The 21,919-nt window shown below is 36.5% G+C and overlaps 1 protein-coding gene across 5 annotated transcripts in view; it reads right to left on the reverse strand.

Annotated features, from left to right (window-relative positions):
• Window positions 1-21,919, reverse strand: part of EML4 (EMAP like 4) — a 157,488-nt gene that overhangs the window by 13,264 nt on the left and 122,305 nt on the right. For all 5 annotated transcript variants that reach the window (XM_032352855.1, XM_032352854.1, XM_032352853.1 and 2 more), the window contains 6 exons: window positions 20,331-20,482; window positions 17,916-18,041; window positions 17,701-17,832; window positions 16,926-16,993; window positions 4,337-4,425; window positions 2,587-2,684 (listed from right to left, as the gene is read on the reverse strand). In XM_032352855.1, coding sequence (XP_032208746.1) covers window positions 2,587-2,684; window positions 4,337-4,425; window positions 16,926-16,993; window positions 17,701-17,832; window positions 17,916-18,041; window positions 20,331-20,482 — 665 coding nt within the window. The remainder of the gene's footprint in view (window positions 1-2,586; window positions 2,685-4,336; window positions 4,426-16,925; window positions 16,994-17,700; window positions 17,833-17,915; window positions 18,042-20,330; window positions 20,483-21,919) is intronic.

The following is a 21,919-nucleotide window of genomic DNA, read 5'->3' on the forward strand; positions in this document are numbered from 1 at the left end:
CCAGTTAGCTTTTAGAAATTGGTATTTTATAAGACAGTTTTGGAGAACTTGCATGATATGAGTCCATTTCTCTAAAATGGATCTTGTTTTGTTTCTCAGCTTATGACTGTGAGCGAGGCCTTGGCCCACAGTAACTTCGTCAAGCATGCCTCACTTGTTTAGTTTTCTTGGGTACCAGTCATCTTCTCAACTGACATTTGCACATAAAATGATGCCACAAAGAGGGACAGGCTCCAACTCCTTGGTTAACTTATTAAAGGGAGATTCTCTAAAGTTCTAAACTATGGTGGTTACTTAAATACTGACTAGTACTAGTACTAGAAATAAAATAGAAAGAGCATTTGTATTTGCAACTCTGAGAGTAGTTCCCAGTCTTCACAACAATGCTATATAGTAGGAACTGTTATAATGCCCAATTATAAGATAATAAAATTGAGATTCAAAGAAGTTAAATAACTTGCCTAAAATCTCAATCTAGTAAGCAGCAAAACTAGCATTAGCTCCATTCTGTCTGTCCTAGACCCTAGCAGACAAGAGATAAAAGCAGTTAACATGAAACTGTAAGACCAGCTGGTAGAAGCAGACAGCAAGGAGAAGTGACAGCAGGAAGCAGAGCACAGAACATTCGATAATGAGAAAAGCAGAGTAGCTGAGCCTTTCATTATAGCCTCCAACAGTACTATCAACTTTAACAGTTCCTAAGGATATCTCAAAATAATACTTTCAAATGCTTTAAAGATAAAAGCTGCTTAATTGGAGAAGGCCAAGTCTCATGCAACTGATAAGCTTGCCATTTCTCAACACTTCCAAAGTCATTCTCATTATCTAGTGACATTCACTGCTGTTTCCTTTCTGGATCAGTTGTACCATAAGAGCACAAGACAATGAGATACACACAGAAAAATCGGAGGCATTTAACATTACACTGGAAAGTCTGCTCTACTAAAAGAAGAGGGTCAGCCCTGGATTTGCCACATCAAGATGTGACCAAAGACAAGGCCTTTATCTTGTCTGAAAATCAGTCTCTACATCAGTAAAATAAGAGCTGAGCCAAGTGTGTGCTACAGAGCTACCTGTGAAATTTTGTGATTCTACAAGATTATACTTTAATTGATATACTCTTATTTATTAAGATATGAACTTTTTTTAAAAGGTTGGAGTGAAAAATTAAGAAAAACTTGGTGCCTGGTAGGGTAAACTATAGTAACTTGAAAATTTTTTTCAGTGGAACATTTCATTTGCTCATGTGGTTACAATGAAGCATTACTGTACTATTTTAGATCACAAATATCACGATAATCAATTAAAAGACATTTCAATAAATTAATGGGTAATGATTCATAACGGTTATCAAGGCAAAAAAATATTCTGGATAAATTCTAAAACTTTGATGTTGCCTGTAGATCATTTTATAGGCTGGTTTTAGCCTATGGTACAAAATATATGTGTGCATGTACACATGTGTGTGCACAAAGTATATAAACAAGTCTCTTCTTTGAATAGTAAATGGCCTGGGTTTCACTTATGTATGTTTCTAAAAATTAAGTCTTTTATTTATCCCCCTAAAACCATTTTGTGATATGTGCCGCCACTAACCACTATTTCATCAAGTAATTTTCTACCTTTCCTAACATACACACCAAGCTACTTCATTTTTTATAAAAATAATAGTCAACACATATTGAGTACCTATTATTTGCCAAGCACTATTCAAAGTATTTTATATGCATTAATTTATTTTAATCCAGTGAAGCAGAAACTGCTCTTATCCTCATTTTATAGATGAAAAAACTGAAACAGATGTAAGTAACTTCCCAAGGTCACACTAGCTTAGAATTGGTGAAATAAGAATTCAAATCCAGGTAGTCTGATCCCAAGTCGGTGCTCTTAACCACGATGCTATACTGCCTGCCTTCCTGGTCCTGCCTCACCTAAAATGTATACTTTTTGAGGACAAGGAATAAATCTTACATATATTACTGGTGTCTAGAACATTTCTTAAGTTAGCAGAATGCTTGCCATAAGGTGTACTCAGCACGTCTGCAGAACTGAATCGTTTACCTTACAATGATAACAAAGTCAATCAGAACAAATTCAAGAAGGAAAAAAAAAAAAAGAACAAATTCAAGGAAATATGCTTCTGTTAACTCTTAATGCAGACAGATCTCCATATAAATTATTTTACTTTAGTGGTAAAAGAGGTGATACAGGAGATTGCAGGGTGTTGGCGGTGGACAGGAATGTGGGACACTGGGATTAAAAGTGAGACACCCCTTCATTTCTGACTCATCAATTTTCAAAAAGTGTTATTCTAAGCGTTTCCTATGGAAACAGCTTTGATTTAAGACACTGCCTTAAAACTAGTCAGAAACAGACAGATATTAAACTCCCATTAAAGAAGAAACACTTCTAAATCACACAGGGAACTGCAATATTCTGCTGTTAAAGTAAATCTGTTTTCAAAGAGATTAAAGTTTAAAGCAGTTAAGGATAGTAAAACAATGGATACATCAATGTCTAACTTCTTATCACAAGTAAAATTTTCCAACAATTTTACAGCTGAATTTACTTTACTTCAATACTTACAGTGCACTTTCCATGTCTGCTATACTTTCTTCCATTTTCTGAGACTACATAGAGGTAAATAAAGTTGTCATGAGATCCTACAGCCAGGAGGGTGCCATCTAGAATGAGACAGGAAAAAATGTTAACTAGAGAAATGTACTGAGCTATTTTATTGGACCTGTACTAAATGAATGATATTTTACAAATGTTAAATCTCACCAATTTAACTGTTATTTTGCATTTTTTTTTGAGGCAAACTAAAAAAGACTTACTTTTTAAAGATTTCTTAACATATAATGTATTATTTATTTCAGGGGTACAGGTCTGTGATTCATCAGTCTTACACAATTCACAGCACTCACCATAGCACATACCCTCCCCAGCATCCATCACCCAGCAACCCCATCCCTCCCACTCCCCTCCCCTCCAGTATGTTTCCTGAAATTAAGAGTCTCTTATGGTTTGTCTCCCTCTCTGGTTTCGTCTTGTTTCATTTTCCCCTTCCTTCCCCTATGATCCTCTGTCTTGTTTCTCAAATTGCTCCTATCAGTGAGATCATATGATATTTGTCTTTTCTTATTTGGTATTTGATGAATGAATCCTTCCATCACTAAGCACACTTGAAAAACATGGCCATCTAGTCCAGTCATTTCTTGGAGATACTCAAAGGTCGGGGACTCCGGGGTCATCTCCTCCTAGTTAGTTACACACTGGCTCCAGGGAAGTTAACGAGCTCTTATGGGTCTAAGTACATAGCACTCATGAGCTGAGTGTTCAACTGCTCATTTCAGCTGAGCACACATGACTCTCCAGCTTGGGAAGGGACTATGTTCTCTTCTTTTATGGTCTCTTCTATTGTTCTTACCACAGAACAGACGGTCAATAAAGTCCAACTGATCTTTGGATTTTAATTGCTACATTTGTAGCAATTTGCTAAGACAACACTAAAAAAGCCAAGCCAAACAGAAAACCTTTTCTGCTTTAAGATAACTTGTCAGGCTTATAGCCTGAGCAAATATTCTTCCTTCCATGTTTAACTCAGAGAACAGTATTCTGCACTTCCTTTTAAACAACTCAGAAGCAATCAAAAAGAGCCTCTGAATCCCACACTGATCTAAAGGACTGGAATATATTTTCAAATATAAGCAAATGTCATTTACACTAACTCCATGGAAGAATAACATGAATGGAAACATGTTAATAACAGGAAAAGGGAATGGGAATATTATAGAAACATAATGAACATTCTGAATAAAGTATAATTATTCAAACAAGGCTAACTGAATTTTTAAAATTCTTATGAGTTGCTGAGTATTTTATCTTACAAAATCATGACATAGCCAGTAATACAACTAGATTTTAAAGAACTTGAACAGCCTCTAATAGTGTGTATTTTGAATATTACTATAATTTATATCTTCTTACATACAAAAAAGATTGCTAAATAGATGTAACATTCAGCCCAATACCTATTCAAAATCCCAAGTATGTGTAATTCCCCCAAAGTGGGATTTGACTGTATTCTGCTTTCAACTGCAAATGCAGTTGTAACAGTTCATTCTAAATTTGCTTGATGATTTAGAATGCTGTTTAACTTTAGAAGATCTTTTGCAGTTTCCTGCAACAGAATTTAATCTGATTTTGGGGGAAACATATTCAATAGTTAACAAGTTTAGAGAGTAAAGAAAAAAGTAGTCCGTTTTAGTGGAAGTGAAAATATGCACTGACAGAGAAATGCCGTGAGTGCCAGGATGGGGGTAAATCCGCCTACCTACTGAGTAGCGCACCACGGAGAGCTGTTCATTCCCATCTGTGTGGATAGAAACTAGATCTCTGGTTTCTGCATCCAGAACAAACCACCTGTTAAGAAGTAAAAATCAAAGTTTTCTTCAGATATTAGTACTTAAAAAAAAAAAAGATTGCTGACTTTTTCTCCCTTTTAGAAAATTTCAATGAAATTCTAATAATGCCTTTAAATATCACGTTTCCAACATCCACTGAAGGATAAATTCTGCAAAATGGTGCTAAATACAATGTGTTCTCATTTCTATTTAAGTAATCACTAAATGCCCACTGGGTTTCTTTGCTAGGTAGCATCTAAACAGAAAGTTAAGATGATAGGATCAGTGTTTTTGAAGATTAAACCAGAGATGGGGAAAAAGAAATAAGTCAATTGAAACCAAGGACAATTAAAAGCCAATTTCACTGATGGTGACCATATACAATAGAGACGGTTATAAAAGGGAAATGAACAATAGAAGACACAGAAAAACCTTTAGTAAGGACGTAGGATAGGCTGAGCTGAACACTGAGGGAATAGGCGGTTCAGTAGCAGGAGGAGGAACAGCTGCACAGCTATGGAGATGGGAACGAGCATAGACAGTATGAATGTCGGAGGGGAAAGCAGAGGGCTCTTTATTTAGTGTGATTTCAAAGGAACCAGCAGGGGGCGCTCTGCCTCTCCAATACCTCCACATGCACAAAGTGCTCTGAATTCTTTCAAAGGTCGTTTCTTGTTCACATTTACAGAAGTCAAAATGTGAACAGCCTTTTGAGAGGTAAAATAATGGTTAAATTTAACTACATAATAAATGACGTATCCAATCTTTTTACAAGAGCACTTGAAGAGGTGCCTGGGTGGTGCAGTGGGTTAAGCCTTGGACTCCTGGTTTTGGCTCAGGTCCTGATCTCAGGGTTAAGAGATGGAGCCCTGCACTGGGTACCCTGCTCATTGTGGAGTATGCTTAACACTATCTCCCTCTCCCTTTGCCCACTGCCCCTCACCCCATGCTCATTTGCTCTAAAATAAAGGGCATTTGAAGGGAAGGATGGTGCTTCAGAAAAAGCATGGCAAAATATGAGGTATAAAGCAAAGAATGGCAACTGAAGACAACTAGAGACTGGATAAGTGAGAGGAAGGCAGGTTATAAAGGGCATACATAGCTGCTTGGAGGACTTTAGAGTTAGGTATTAAGTTAAGTATTTGGAGAATGAATAAACAAATGTAAGGTAAGTCTTGAACATGGCAGAAGCCAAGTTTTAGGAAGAATTATTATTTTTAAAAGATTTTATTTATTTGACAGAGAGAGACACAGCGAGAGAGGGAACAGAAGCCAAGAGAGATGGAGAGGGAGAAGGAGGCTCCCCACTGAGAAGGGAGCCCGATACGGGGCTTGATCCCAGGACTCTGGGATCATGACCTGAGTCGAAGGCAGATGCTTAACGACTGAACCACCCGGGCACCCTCAGGGAAGAATTGTCTGATGTGAAGAGAACAGGACAAGACTAGCAAGTTTTGTTTTTAAGATGGGAAAAAAATCAACCACTAAAATAAGCCAATGAAGAAATCATAATGACAGTTCTTGTAATTTTGAAGCTTTAAAACTAATACCTGGAAAAAGATCATTTCCCCTTCAGATTAAAAGAAATACTATTTAGGAGAGAGAAAAGGGCATGAAAGAATTTAAAAAGTTTAGCGATGTCACTTAACATGCCTTAGTGCATGCAAGGTAGAAGATGAAAGACTAAAAGATGCTGACTCTTACTATCTACCAGTGAAATCCCTCTCTAATTTAAAATATTCATGAATGAATTTTAGTAACTTGTGAGCTATGGGTTGAAACTTCTAGGTAGCTAGCCAATTCATAAATTCTGTGTTCTATGCTGGTAAGAGAAAGCGCTTCTATGTGAATACCTGAGTTAAGACCAACAGCAGGAAGCTGGCACTAAGAAGCTCTATGCTGTATGTCTAGTGATTTTTCCATTTCACAAGGTGTATTACTTTACTACAACTGGAGAGTACCCGTAGATTATACGTTTCTTCTGAGAATGTAATTTATTAATCAATTTTTATGGCTAACATTGTTAAACTCCTCTGAGGCAAGAAATACCAAAGCTGATGCCAAGTGAACTGCCTTTTCAGAATTAAGGGTACAAAATATTCCAACCCAGAATGATTAGACAGACCTAAAGAACAACGAGGTACAGTGCCACTCTGTAGGTATCAGATGTCAAGTTTTTAATGAATTTATGGAAACTTTATTATCTTAGGCATTTGAAAAAATACCATTTTCTATCAGGAGAGCCCCAACTACTGTTCCCCCTGACCCCAAACTACTGTTTTAAAACTGTTTCCAAGTCAATTTAATCTTCCTGGGAAAATGACAAATAATTTTCTCTTTCTGGAAATTCCCTTAAAAAGCAGTAAACAAAACAAAACCCACAACAAACCCTAGAATATCTGTTGGTGTAACATGTAGAAACCTGAAACTCTGAATTGTTGACTGATAAGAAATGGTAGCTATAAAAAAGAAAACCCTCCAAAAAAAAAAAAACCTGCCTACTTTTTCTAGTTCTTTAATTATATATTAGAGGTTAATCCTATTTTAATCAAGAATTTTTAGTAATAATTCAATAACTTTGTTATAAGAAGTACCTAACTTCAGAGGGACTCCAGTAATAATTTTAAAGTTCCCACTCTCCATTGCAAGAATTAAGTTCTAGCTTCAGAAAAGACTTCTGGGCTCAGGACCACTGTCTCTAACAAATGTCTGTAGAAGACAACAAATCCTCTAGCAAAGGGAATTTTCGAGAAATAAATATTTAAGTTTCATCATGGTGTTGAAGTATGTTCTTATTTCAGTCCAGAATATATATATTGGAACCAAACTTCTGCTTTAAGATAATCTGGATCATTACCAGGCCTAAAGGACCTAATGCATCCTTCTAAATGTAATTGCTCAGTAACACAGAGGGGAAATGTTTAGTGATATATTTAAATTACTTTGACTTGTGGGTCAAGTACCAAAGCCTAGTACCATCATTTCTCTTGACTTTCTAAAAAGATACTATATTGATTTCTTTGGTCACAAGAAAAGAATCAAGATTTTAGAGATGGAAAGTATGATATTTTAAAGTCCCTAAGTGAATATATAGATTTTTATAATGAGTTAAAAAATAATCATCATAATATAAAGTGTGTCCTCTGGGCGGCAGGTTTGTAAACCACCCCCTCCCACTTGCCCTGTGCCATTCCCCCCTTCCTTATGATTGTCTTATAAGAACAGGAATAATTTATATCAGAAAAATGTAAAGTCAAAACAGGGTAAAGAGAAGCCTAGTAAACCCCTCTTATTTTACAAATAAAAACATCACAATGCTCTGATTTCAAAACATCTGACCAGTTATCAACCACGTCATTAGTTCAGAGAGCTTCTGGCCCTTGTGCTTTTCACTAATATCACACAAGAGAAGGGTATGATTCCATAGAAAGTGCTCTTCCTAGGCCTCTGAGATACATTAACATTTAGGGATCCAAAGAGAAAAAAGGAGTTAGCCAAGGAGACAGAAGAATTTATAATCTAACTGGGGAGAAGGAGTGAGTTCATAAAGTGGTAAACAGTTCAAAGTAATATGAATTACACAAGTTATAAGGATTATGAAGTCTCGGAGCAGGGAGTAATCACAGAGGAGATGAGTGGTCTAGGATTTCGTCACATCAAATGTGGCAAGAAATAAACAGGTAGTGAGCAGTAGACAAGAAACTACAAAAAAGGTTGGCATATATATGAAGGATGGCAACTTGATCATTCTAGCTGGAGTGGTGACAGAAAGATTTTTAATGAGCTTTTCAAGGCCAGGCTAACAAGTTTGGATTCCTCTGTTCAGGTATCAAGAAGAATTTAGTAATGTGCTAATCCAGTTAGCTCATAGTTTCCCACATTTGCTCAATCTATTCCTCCTGCTTAATATGAACTCCTGACTCTTCACTGCTTCTTCAAGATCCAAGAACTTCAAGGCAGGACCAATCCCTCCCCTGTGAAGCATTTTCTGACCTCACACTCACTGTAATTACCTCACACTCACCGTAATTTCTCTGTTGATCTTTAAGCATTAGTGCCTGTTTACTCAAGTACTATTACACTATAATAGGATACGTTCTTTACCCTTTACGTAGTATCTAATTAGGTTACGATCTACTTAGGGTTGGGACCAAATCTCATAACTTCTTTGTGCTACCCACGGCATCTAGTTCAGTGCTTTACAAGTTGCTGGAACTCAATCAGCATCTGAAGAGTGACTCAGAACTGAACTTGTAACAGGACAGAACTCAGGGAGATTCATGCTGATGGAGTTCAAAGACACTGTGCACAATGGGAAATGAACTCAGAAGTACCCATGGGCCAAGTTAACACCAAATTACAGAGAGAAAAAGCTATTCTTTTCTAATTAGAAGCTTTCTCTTCTAATTATGTCAAAGAAAAGTCTCAGCTAATGCTAATATGTCTTTGATTACTGCTCCTTTTGAACAGCAGGAGCATTTCTTAGACTCAGAATTTTATAGTCAATAGTACTTTAGCTACACTGTTGGTTTGCTTAAGTGACCGTCACCATCAAAATTGTGGAGTTGAGCCTTATCACTTGACTCTCTCCAGGTCTAGGATTTTATGATTCCATGTCAACAACTAAATTCTTTACTCACTCACCAGGCTCACTTCCCCAGCCTGCTTCCTTGTCAAAGCTGTCACCATCACTGCAGACCAGAAACTTTGGGATCTTTTTTGAAGTCACCTCTCTCGGTCTGTCCACTACCCTTTCTATCCATATATATATTATATATAGTATGTTCCATATACTGACTTGATTTGATGGATTTCTTTCTTTGAAACAATTTCCAACATTAATCTTGCTTTTTATTCTCATCATCACTTCCGGCCCACTGATTTCTCTAATTTCAGGTGTCTAACCTCCATTTACCAGCCTATAAAATGGCAAAAACTCTGTTGGCTTGAAAACAGAACTGGGTCCAGACAAGACCAGAGTAAAGTTTTGTGTAAGGTGCTTAGAGAATTCTGAGATGATATAGACCTAGTATCCTGATGGGATGGTAAATATATCTGTGGTTCCTCTGAGGTCTGGGGCTGCTATATAGATTAAGTGCCTTTAGGGAAACTGGTTTCAAGAAATTTGAAGGGGAAGGATGATCAACTGGGGTCTTGGAAAAATCAAGCATAATGTATTTTTAACAATTCAGAGATTATAAACTTTCAAATTCATAGCAGTTCAGGTTTACACATATCTTTATGAAAAACTTCAAATCCCATCAAGAAGCCTAATTTTTAAAAAACAAGATGATATGGTAAATATACAATGGAATATTAATCTGCCATAAAAAAAGTAAGAGATCTTGCTATTTGCAACAACATGGATGGATCCAGAGGACATAATGCTAAGTGAAGTAAGTCAATCAGAGACAGACAAATACCATGAGTTTGCTCATGGAGAATTTAAGAAACAAAGAAAAAAAAAAAAAAAAAAACACACACAAATAAACAGACTCTTAAATACAGAGGTATAGAGGACTGGTGGTTTCCAGAGGGATGGGGTAAAAAGGATAAACAAGATCAAGAGTACAGTTCTCTTGATGAGCACCAAGTAATATACAGAATTATTAAATCATTATGTTGTACACATAAAACTGGTAACACTGTATGTTAATTGTATTTCAATTAAAAAAAACGAGAGAATGTTATATTTGAAAATCACACGTGAGGTTATGGTGCCTAAGTGTAATTTATTAATTAAATGATTTATAGTTACTGATTTGTTAGATCTAAGATTTTGGTAACTAATGATTAACAATACTAGTACGTACTAACTTTTATCCATTTATATGCTTATTACCTAATTCCAACACCAGGCAAAGGCATCACACGAAAACTATAGACCAATATCCTTTATGCATATAGATGCAAAAAATCATTTTTTAAGGGATTTTATTTTTATTATTTATTAAATAGATTTTATAAATCTATTATTAGAGACACAGCGAGAGAGGGAACACAAGCAGGGGGAGTGGGAGGGAGAAGTAGGCTTCCCGAAGAGCAGGGAGCCTCATATGGGGCTCAATCCCAGGATCCTGACCTGAGTTGAAGGCAGAAGGACTGAGCCACCCAGGAGGCCCAGGGGTGCAAATATCTTCAACAAAATATGAACAAACTGAACATGGCAACATATAAAACATATATACCATGACCAAGTAGGATTTACCTCAAGAACACAAGGTTAACATCTTAAAAACAGCACTATTCTGTATTAATAAAGGACAAAAAATGTTATCTCAATAGACCAAGAAAGGATTGGATGTGACAAAATCTAAAACTCTTTCAAGATTAAAAATTCTCAACAAACTTAGAAGGAAAATTCTTCAACATGATAAGCAGCATCTATGAAAAACCTATAAATAACATTATACTTAGTAGTGAAAGGCTTTCCTTCTAAGATAGAGAATAAGATAAGGATGACCACTCTTGCCACTATTAACTACTGTACTTGACGTTCTTCTACTTAGGACAATTAGACAAGAAAAAAAAAATCATTCCGATTGGAAAGAAAACAATTTGTAGATTACACAGTCTTCCTGCCTACAGAAAATCCTAAGGAGTCCACTAAAAAACTATTAGGAGAAATGAGCTTATTAGCAAAGTTGCAGGATACAAGATCAGAGGAGAAGCAGTTATATTTATATACAATAACAATAAATATTCTGAAAATGAAACTGTTTTCTCAATTTCATTTAAAATGGTATCAGGAGAATGAAATACTTAGGTACAAATTCAACAGATGTGCAAATTTGTACCCTAAAAAGTAAAAACAGCTTGAAAGCTGGAGGCATCATAATTCCCAACTTCAAGTTAAATTACAAAGTAGTAGTGATCAAAATGGTATGATACTGGCACAAAATCAGACATACAGATTAATGGGATAGAACAGAAAACTCAGAAATGAACCTATAACACAATGGTCAATTAATCCTTGACAAAGCAGGAAAGGCTACCCAATGGGTAAGTCTCTTCAACAAATGGACAGAAACCTGGACAGCTGCATGCAGAAGAAAGAAACTGGACCACTTTCTTACTCCAAACACAAAAATTAATTCAAAGTGGGTTGAAGACCCAAATATGAGACCTGAAATCATAAAAATCCTAGAGAACACAGGCAGTAACCTCTGACATAAGCCATAGCAATTTCTTTCTAGATGTGTCTCCTGAGGCCAAGAGAAACAAAAGCAAAAATAAACTAGTGGGACTTGATAAAAATAAAAAGCTTTTGCACAGCAAAGGAAACAATCAACAAAACTAAAAGACAGCCTTTGAAATGGAGAAGATACCTGCAAATGACATATCTGATTTAAAAAAAAAGTGAATAATCCACTTAAAAAATGGGCATAAATTTTTCCAAAGACTGACATTATATATGGTCAACAGATGCATGAAAAGATGCTCAACATTACAGATCATTGGGGAAATACAAAGCAAAACCATAATGAATTATCACTTTACACCTGTCAGAATGGCTAAAATCAACAACGTAAGAACAGGTGTTGGTAAAGTATGGAGAAAAGGAAATTCTTTAAACTGTTACTGGAACTGCAAACTGGGGCAGACACTCTGGAAAATGGTATGGAGATTCCTCAAAAATTTAATAAGAACTACCCTATGATCCAGCAATTGCATTACTAGGTATTTACCCAAAGAATACAAAAATACTAATTCAAAAGGACACATGCACTCCAATGTTTACAGCAGCATTATCTACAATAGCCAAATTATGGAAACAGCCCAAGTGTCCACTGATTGATGAATGGGTAAAGAAGATATGATACACACACAGGAATATTACTTAGCCATAAAAAGATGGAAATCTCGTTTTTCAACAACATGGGTGGAGCTAGGGAGTATTATGCTAGGTGAAATATGTCAATCAGGTAAGATAAATACCATATGATTTAACTCACATATCAATTTATTTTTTTTAAAGATTTTATTTATTTATTTGACAGACAGAGATCACACGTAGGCAGAGGCAGGCAGGCTCCCCACCGAGCAGAGAGCCTGATGCAGGGCTTGATCCCAGGACCCATGGTCCCAGGATCATGACCTGAGCCAAAGGTAGAGGCTTTAACCCACTGAGCCACCCAGGCTCACATGTCAATTTAAGAAACAAAACAGCAGGGCTCCTGGGTGGCTCAGTCGGTTAAGAGACTGCCTTCATCGTAGATCATGATCCCACAGTCCCATGATTAAGTCCCATGATCAAGTCCCAAGTCGGGCTCCCTGCTCAGTGGAAAGTCTGCTTCTCTCTCTGACCCTCCTCCATCTCATAGTCTCTCTCTCAAATAAATAAATAAGTAAAATCTTCAAAAAATAAAATTCTGACTCTTGATCTCTGCTGAGGTTATAATTTTGGTGTTGTGGGATCAGTCCCACGTGGGGAGGTGGCTTGGGTTTCTCCCTTTCCTTTGCTTCTCCCCTGGGTTGTGTGTGTGAGTGCGAGCTCACTCTCTCTCTCTCAAGTAAATAAATAAATCTTTAAAAAGAAAAGGCAAAACAAATGAACAAAGGGAAAAAAGAAGGGGGGTCAAACCAATAAACTATAGAGAACAAACTGCTTTAAAAGGGGGAGGCAGATGGGGGGTGAATTAAGGAATACACTTGTAACGAGGCTGAGTGTTATACGGAAGTGCTGAATCACTGAATTGTATGTCTGAAACAATTATTACACTGTATGTTAACTAACTGGAATAAAAATGTAAAAACTAGAAACATTTTTGAAAGAAACTGAAGATGTGAATAAATGGAAAAAAATTTCCTGTTCATAAATTGAAAGACTTAATACTGTTAAGATACTGACATTCCCCAAATTGATTTAACTAAAAAAAAAAAAACAACAACAAAAACCCTATCAAAATGCCAGCTGGCTTCTTCATAGAAACTGCCAAAACTAATCTTAAAATTCATGTGGAAATTTAAAGGATCCTGGATATTCAAAACAACCTCAAAAAGGGCAAAGCTGGAGATTGGAGGACTCACATTTCCCAATTTCAAAATTTACCACAAAGCTACAATAATCAAGGTTGTGATACTGTGCAAATCATATCTGATAAGGTACTACATCCAGAATCCATGAAGAATCCTTACAACTCAACAATAAAAAGACAAAACCAGTTCAAAGATGGGCATAGGATTGAATAGACATTTCCTAAAAAGGCTATCCAAGTGTTAAGAGATAACATCATTCACCATCAAAAAAATGCAACTCAAAACTACAATGAAAAAGCATTTCACATTCACTAGGATGGCTATACTCAAAATACAGACAATGACAAGTGCTGGTGAACATGTGGGGGAATTGGATCCCTTATACTTTGCTAGTGGAGTTGTAAAATGTAGCTATTGTGGAAAACAATTTGATTATTAAGAGCTCAGCAAGTCTACTCCTTGGTATATGCTCAGGAAGAGTTGAAAACATGTCCTCGCAAAAATGTGTATATGAAAGTTAGGTCAAAGAAGCTAGTCACAAAAGATCACTTATTATAAGAGTCTATTTATATGAAATTTCTAGAATAGGCAAATCTACAGAAACAGAAAGACCAGTTGCCCAGGGTTTGGGGAAATGGGTGAGGGTAATGAAGAGTGACTACCAATGCGTATAGGGTTTTTTTGTGTGTGTTAATGAAAATATTCTGAAATTAGCTTGGGATAAAGCTTGTGAACTTACTAAAAACTACTTAATTATATACTTCAAATGAATAACTTCTGGTATATATCTCAATAAAGCTGTTAAAAATAATCTTTTATTATGTGAGGATCGGCATGTTAAGAAAGAACTACGTCCACTTAGGGCTATATGTTTCTTTCCCTTAGAAATTATAGTAGTGATACATTATTTTAAATGACAATTTTATTTATCATTGTGACAATTTATACTTGTGTTTACTTCTTGATTCCAAGAAATACATTTCTAGATTTGGACATAAAAAGATCTTTAAACATTTTGCTAGTCACCTTTTCTAGATCATGCACAATTTGGACATGTGTTGCACTATATTTAAAAAAAAAAAATTTCCTTGTCTTAAGTGTGACTTTTTTTTTTACAATGAGGGGTCAGTGATAATATATCTGAATGGCTACACTGAGGAATTTTCAGTTTCAGACACTACAAACCAGGTATTCACAAACCCATGTAAAAAATAAAAATAAATGAGAAAGTTCTCCAAGAATCAATACAATCTAACCAGATGCGAAACCAAAGACAGGAATAATGGATAGAATGAACATGGATAACTACATCTCCCCTCGGTTCTAAATAACGTCCATCACCTTGTATTTAGTTATCACATCACTCTCACTTATAAGGTGTTTCCTACTCACAACTCCAAGAGGAAACGACTGGCTTTAAGTCCTGTTAACTGAGTGAGTGACTTTTCATTCTAAGCTTATTCATTATGACTTTGCAGCTACATGCACACGTGCAAACACACACACACACACACACACACACAGCTTCACTGAATGAAGCGGTGTGTCTTAATGATCCAAATACCTCTAGCCCTTGCACTCTATTCAGTGTTTCATTCCTTTGTATATATAGTAAATGTTTCTAAAGTATGTCAGCAGTGATTTAACCTTCAAAGGTAAACTTTCCTTACAATATTTCTAAGTAATGCTACCAACACCATAAGCACATGTCAAAGACTATTAATGGAGTAGTGGAAAGTAATCAATCAGCTTTGGAACCATATAGAATCTGAGTTCAAATCCTAGCTCAATCACAAGTGGTAAGCTCTATGGGTCTTGGTTTTCTGTCTGTGCAATGGAGAGATCAATGAATATTTTGTTGCACTCTTATGAAAGTTTAAAGAAATACATAAAAATAACTAATAAGCTATATAAATAAAAATATATAATACATATTTATAAATAAATAAATATATATAAATGAGATAAATAAAAATAATTAGTCTTAACCTCAGCATTTGTGGTATTTGCTCACCTACACAAAAACAGACTGAAGTGAACTCATTTGTGGTTTTCTGGAAACAAGTTTAATACTTTAGTTCAGGTTGCTTTTAATGTGCTTAACACTTTTTTTGTAAAAGGGAAAATAATTCCCTTCAAATCCTACAAAGTGACCTGACATACACCTAAGTTGAAGTAATAATCTAATAACAACGTGCATTTTGGAGAAATCTGAGATAGTAACACTGTCAATATTTCCAAGTTTTCACCAATTACTCTCTCCCTCCCTAGCAGTCTAATTCTAAAATTCTATTTTAGACTCAATCAAATAGCATCCATGTTTCAAAGTTTATCACTAGAGACCTGTTTTTTTCATCATTTTTTTAAAAAGTAGGCTCCACATCCAGTGTGGAGTCCAACACAGGGCTGGAACTCAACCCTGAGATTAAGACCTGAGCTGAGCTCAAGAGTAGATGCTTAAATGACTGAGCTCCCAGGCATCCCTTCATGATTCTAGATTTTGTAATGCTGTATAGAAGGAACTTGAGTGTTTCGATTTTCTAGAGGTGTTCTTTTGTATCCAACAACCAAAAGGAAATACTTGCTATTAAAAAACTCCAAATGACTAAATTAAGATTTAAATGAACTGATTTGAAATATCTGTCATATAAACAAAAGTGTTTATATTGTGTTCACAATAGTTTCACCTCATCAGAAATCAGCACTCCACATTTTCTACAGGTTTAACTTTTGGAAATTTACTTCATATTTTCCTTCTGCCTTTTTAATAAATTATTTATGGATGAAGTCTATTTCCTATCAGAGGCAATAAAAAGAACTCTATTAAAAATACAGATAATAAATATGTGTTACTTAATAACCTTAGAAAGGTACTGTATAAGGTCTGTAAAGACAAGTAATTAGTAACAATTTCAGAAAATATACCTTTATAACCTATCTGTGTAACATTAAAAGAAAAGGATGACAAAGGCTAAAGAAAAAATGATTTATAAAAGCTCGACTGGGTTATTTCAGTTTCAGTTCCGTTCCCTAAAAGAAAATGAGGAGAGAAACTTTCTGACACCATAAAAAATTCTACAAAGGAGGGTTCAAGTTGGCTGAACTATATCGCCTTTTGAATGAAGCCTATCCTAATCACTCTTATCTTTTACAACTGCACACCCTCCCAAACCCTCTGGCTCAGTGTCCCACCCCCACCACCCTCATGGCTTTAAACATTTTCTAACTTAGATAGAATATTTATTTTTTATCCTGTTTCCACCCACACACTAAAAATGTGGGCTCCCCATGGGCAGGGATTTTTGTTCTGCACGCTGATGTAGCCTGAATGCCCACAGTAGGGCCTAACAAATGGCAGGTGCTCAAGAAATAATCACTGAACAAATGAATGAGGCTACATAACAGATGAGAGCAACAAGCATATTCGTGTGCCACTTAAAAAGATTAGTCCTCTAAATCAGATTGAGAACATTCTTGAATAAAGATTAAACATCCCACCACTTCAGATTACTCAGCTCACATTTCCCTTCAAGACCCTACCTGCCTGAGTGCGTTCCTATGGCCACCACTGTGCCACTTGGATGAAAATCTGCACAGTGTCCTGGTTCCTAGAAGAGAGACAGACAGCTGTTGGGGAGTACATGTGAAAGTCTCCCTAGATCTATGGGAATAGTGGCAAAAACATTTGAAAATAATTGGTTTCATATTAACATGGAGTTCTGATCAACTTTCTTGTAGCCAGTGAAAAATATCACATTGATATGAGAGGAAAAAGAATTTCAGAGCAGGAAGGGGTATGTTGGCAAAGTGGCAAGGGAAAAGGACAGCCAGCTTTTGGCTAGGCAGTGGAACAATAAGGATAATAACAACAAACATGTATACAGTTCTTTAGTCTGCAAAGAACGTGTATACACCTTTGGGCTAGAAAAGGCTGATGCCTGGGTCGGGTAGGGAGGAAATACAGTAAGAGATCAACTCCAAAAGAAGATAGTAGAGTCTGTTAGTGAGCAGCGCTTACTGAATCCAACTGCAACACCACCAGAGGCCCAAACATTTCTGTAACAATCCTCCACAAATAGGTCAAATCTTTTCTTTTTTCTACTGAAACGGAAAAATTGAGCTTTTGCCCTAATTTGCTTCTTCAAAGTGGATATATGTACACTTCGTGACTAAACATTCTCCCCTTACCTCATCCACTTTACTAAACTACACACTTGGTTTTAACCAATGCTGAGTCCTTTTTCCTTTGCTGCTCCCAAATGCCGGTTTAGGCAGTTTTCGTGGGGGGATTATGATCACATTTTGCTTTACTCACATCTACGAGCCTGGTCCATTCTAGCCTGTGTTCCACTGAGTTCCACATGCACACCTGTCTGTCCTGAGCACATGTCAAGAGCAAATCTTTGAAGGGATGTGTGGCAAGACCCCAAAGCTCATCTGTATGACCCTGAAATGAAATAGACCCATTGTTATAAGAAACAGAGGGCATCAAAAAAATATTCAGTTAATGGTTAAGATCATACATCTTACCTGTACTTCTATTTGGAAGCCATCATTAAATGTTCCCCGCAAAATGAAATTTCGTGATGTGCCTACCAAAAATTGATCTGCCTTTCCTTCTGCTACAGCTCTGATTGTTCCATAATGATCAGGAACCTAAAAAATAAATTTATAGTCACCCTACACATAACATGTATTAATTACTACCCGAAGACTGCATTTACAGCTATAAGCAACTATGGGATAATAAATGGCAGAATTCCAAATCTGAAAGTCACAGGGTAATATTATACTAGGAAGTTTATTTACTCAATTACATTTTATTATACAGAAGTTATAATGCATTATCAACATTCTTTGCTTTAGTCAATTTAATTTATATTTTATATGATTTCAAGAGTTCAGTTAGGTGTAGGGGAAAAAGTTCTATTAGACCACATAAAAATGTGGTCTGGTTTTGTTTTTTACTGGTTGTTATTTGGGTTACATCATTTAGCTGAAGACAAATTTATCTATAATATGGGGAAATAATTATATATACTCTACCTATTCTTGATTGTTGTAAGGATAAAAATGTAAGAATAACACAAGGGAGATTTATTTGTTAACTAAAAAGCAATATATTACAAAGTGTTATAACTATCTTTCATAGGACTCCTTGGGAGATCAATCTCATTTAATGCACTACACATTATACCCTCAGTGAATAGTGTATTAATAAGATAATAAGCCCAAGCAATGACTCTGAAATAATGCAATTCTTCTTTATGAAGGAGGACCCAAAGCGACTCCTCAAAGCACAAATAATTAAAGTCCAAAGGTAATCCAAACTGATGTTAGAAATGGCAAAGGGGATGAACAGATGGTGCAGCTTTTGATTACAAAGGATATAAAAGTTATCTGTGAATAAAAGAAATAGTAAAGGAAGTGGCATTTTCATTATGAACCTAAGGTTGTGATAAAGTGACTCTTTCAACTTCTTGTCTGTCTTCTTGGAAATAAAACCCAAGAGCACTATACTGTTGGGACCCTCTTTTTTAAGAAAAGATTTTGTCTGGGGACGCCTGGGTGGCTCAGTTGGTTAAGCAGCTGCCTTCGGCTCAGGTCATGATCCCAGCGTCCTGGGATCGAGTCCCACATCGGGATCCTTGCTCCGCAGGGAGCCTGCTTCTCCCTCTGACTCTGCCTTCCACTCTGTCTGCCTGTGCTCGCTCTCCCTCGCTCTCTCTCTGACAAATAAATAATAAATTTAAAAAATCTTAAAAAAAAAAAAAGAAAAGATTTTGTCTGGAAAACACATTATGTGTTGACAACGGCATAAATTCAAAATTTAAATCACCAAAAAAAAAAAAAAAAAAAGAAGCAGCAATACTAAACTGTGAAATTTGCCCTTGTTTTGAGAATCACTGACCTATAGAATGCTATTATTAACCATTTTACTTCCAGAGACCTCAATGCAAGTAGCAAACTCCCCACAAGCACAGAATACTTGTCAGGTGTTGTGGATACACTTGTTGCAGGATATGAAGCAGACATACACAGAGAGTGATTATCATTAAGCCCACTGTTTAAAAGATTATTTTCAAGTTTTATAATCAAACTGGTTATTTTTTTTTTAATATTTTATTTATTTATTTGTCAGAGAGAGAGGGAGAGAGAGCGAGCACAGGCGGACAGAATGGCAGACAGAGGCAGAGGGAGAAGCAGGCTCCCTGCCAAGCAAGGAGCCCGATGTGGGACTCGATCCCAGGACGCTGGGATCATGACCTGAGCCGAAGGCAGCCGCTTAACCAACTGAGCCACCCAGGCGTCCCTCAAACTGGTTATTTTTTATACCTTAGAGGTGGATACTGTATCTGATGAATGTTTGCTGAATTTTAAAGTCTGCATGGTTATATTTTTAGATCAGTAAAAGATAATCTCAGAAATAAACAAAAACTACTTAGTCTGCCCAATATATAATATATATGTATATTTATTCTTTCCAATTATTTTGTTTAATAAATGGTCCTTTTTCCTTTCTTTTTCTTTTTCTGAGAGAATAAAATGATAAAAATGTGCACCAGTTAGGAAAAGAATAAATGAAACAAGATGGGATCGGGAGGGAGAGAAACCGTAAGAGACTCTTAATCTCACAAAACAAACTGAGGGTGGCAGGGGCGGGGGCGGGGGGGGGGGGTAGGGAGGCGGATAGGGTTATGGAAATTGGGGAGGGTATGTGCTATGGTGAGTGCTGTGCAGTGTGTAAACCTGGCGATTCACAGACCTGCACCCCTGGGGCTAATAATACATTATATGTTTATTAAAAAATTCAAAAAAATTTTGAGAAAAAAAAAAAGTGTGCATCAGTTTCCCAGGAAAGTGTGTTAACTTATTATGGGATGAAAGACAAGCACTTAGAAAACTTAACATGTTAAAATTTTCATGTTTCGTTTTCATCCTTACCTCTATTTCTCTTTCAGGATTCAGATCATGATCCCACAGAATTATTTTTCTGTCTTTCCCACCTCCAGTTAATAACATCCCATTTCTCATTTGACAAAGTGTAAATACACTGCCATCATGAGCTTTGATTTGCTTGCTGATCTGATAAACACCTAATAAGATGAGAGAAAAAAAAAAACACCAGTGATATTTTCCATCACTTTAGTGTCTTTTTGGAAGAAAATTTTAATTACAGACTGAAGAATCAAAAGGTCCTCCTTTTGCATTTATATTGATATTCAGTTACTCTGAAAACATTTCAAAATAATTCTTACAAAAAGATATAATTCCACAGACAACAGAGGATACATTAGCTTCAGAACTTACTATCCCTTATAATCATCCTACATGGTAGGCAGGGTAGGTATTACTCTTCTGATTTTAGAGCTGAGGACACAAGTCTTCAATGTTCCCTTAAGCTTTCCAAAAAGTCTTCATTTCCTACTGAGGTAATAGTCATAATATTTAACATTTAATAACCACTGCTGGGACACCTGGGTGGCTCAGTCAGTTAAGTATCTGCCTTCGGCTCAGGTCATCCCAGGGTCCTGGGATTGAGCCCCTAGTCAGGCTCCCTGCTTCTCCCCCTGCTTGTGCTCTATCTCTCTCTCTGGCAAATAAATAAATAAAATATAAAAAATAAATAAATAACCACTGTCCATGTGGAGGCCCTCTGCTCTGCCAATGACTGCCCCTTTTGTTTGCTAAAAAATGGAGGACTGGGAAAGGTACGGAGGTGGAAATAGGCACTAGTAGCCTAGAACAGTGGCTTTTGATCAACTACAGAAGTATTAAAAACTGGTCTGGCTGAACCAATGTGATGGCTGAATGACAGCCCAGGTTTCTTATATGTCCATAGCACTTTACCCAGGAAGGAACAAGGCAGGCCCATAAAAATATATTTTTAGTAAAGTCCACGTAGACATTAAAAAAACAAAATACATACACATGCACACGTACACACACACACACACACACACACAACTGACCACTGAACAATACAGGGGTTAGGTGTACCAACTCCCTGCACAGTCAAAAATGTATAGCTTTAGACTCCCCCTAAACTTACTACTAATAGCCTACTGTTGACAAGAAGCCTTACCGATAATAACAATAGTTGATTAACATATTTTGTATGCTGTATGTATTAAATATATATTCTTCCAATAAAGCTAGAGGATAAAATATTATTTTTTAGAGATTTTACTTATTTACTTGTCATAGAGAGAGAGAGAAAGCACAAGAAGGGAGAGCAGCAGGCAGAAGGAGAAGCAGACTCTGTGGTAAACCAAAAAGCCCCGATGTGGGACGCGATCCCAGATGTGGGACTCGATCCCAGGACTCCAAGATCATGACCTGAGCCAAAGGCAGTTGCTCAATGGACTGAACCACCCAGGCATCCCTAGAGAAAATATTATTAAGAAAATTGTAAGAGGGGCACCCAGATCGCTCAAATTGGCTAAGTTTCACTCTTGGTCCTGGGGTTGAGCCCCACAATAGGCTCCCTGCTTAGCAGGGAGTTCACCTCTCCTTCTCCTTCTGCCACTTCC

Source organism: Mustela erminea, chromosome 7 (genome assembly GCF_009829155.1).
Source record: "Mustela erminea isolate mMusErm1 chromosome 7, mMusErm1.Pri, whole genome shotgun sequence".
NCBI classification, from domain to species: domain Eukaryota; kingdom Metazoa; phylum Chordata; class Mammalia; order Carnivora; family Mustelidae; genus Mustela; species Mustela erminea.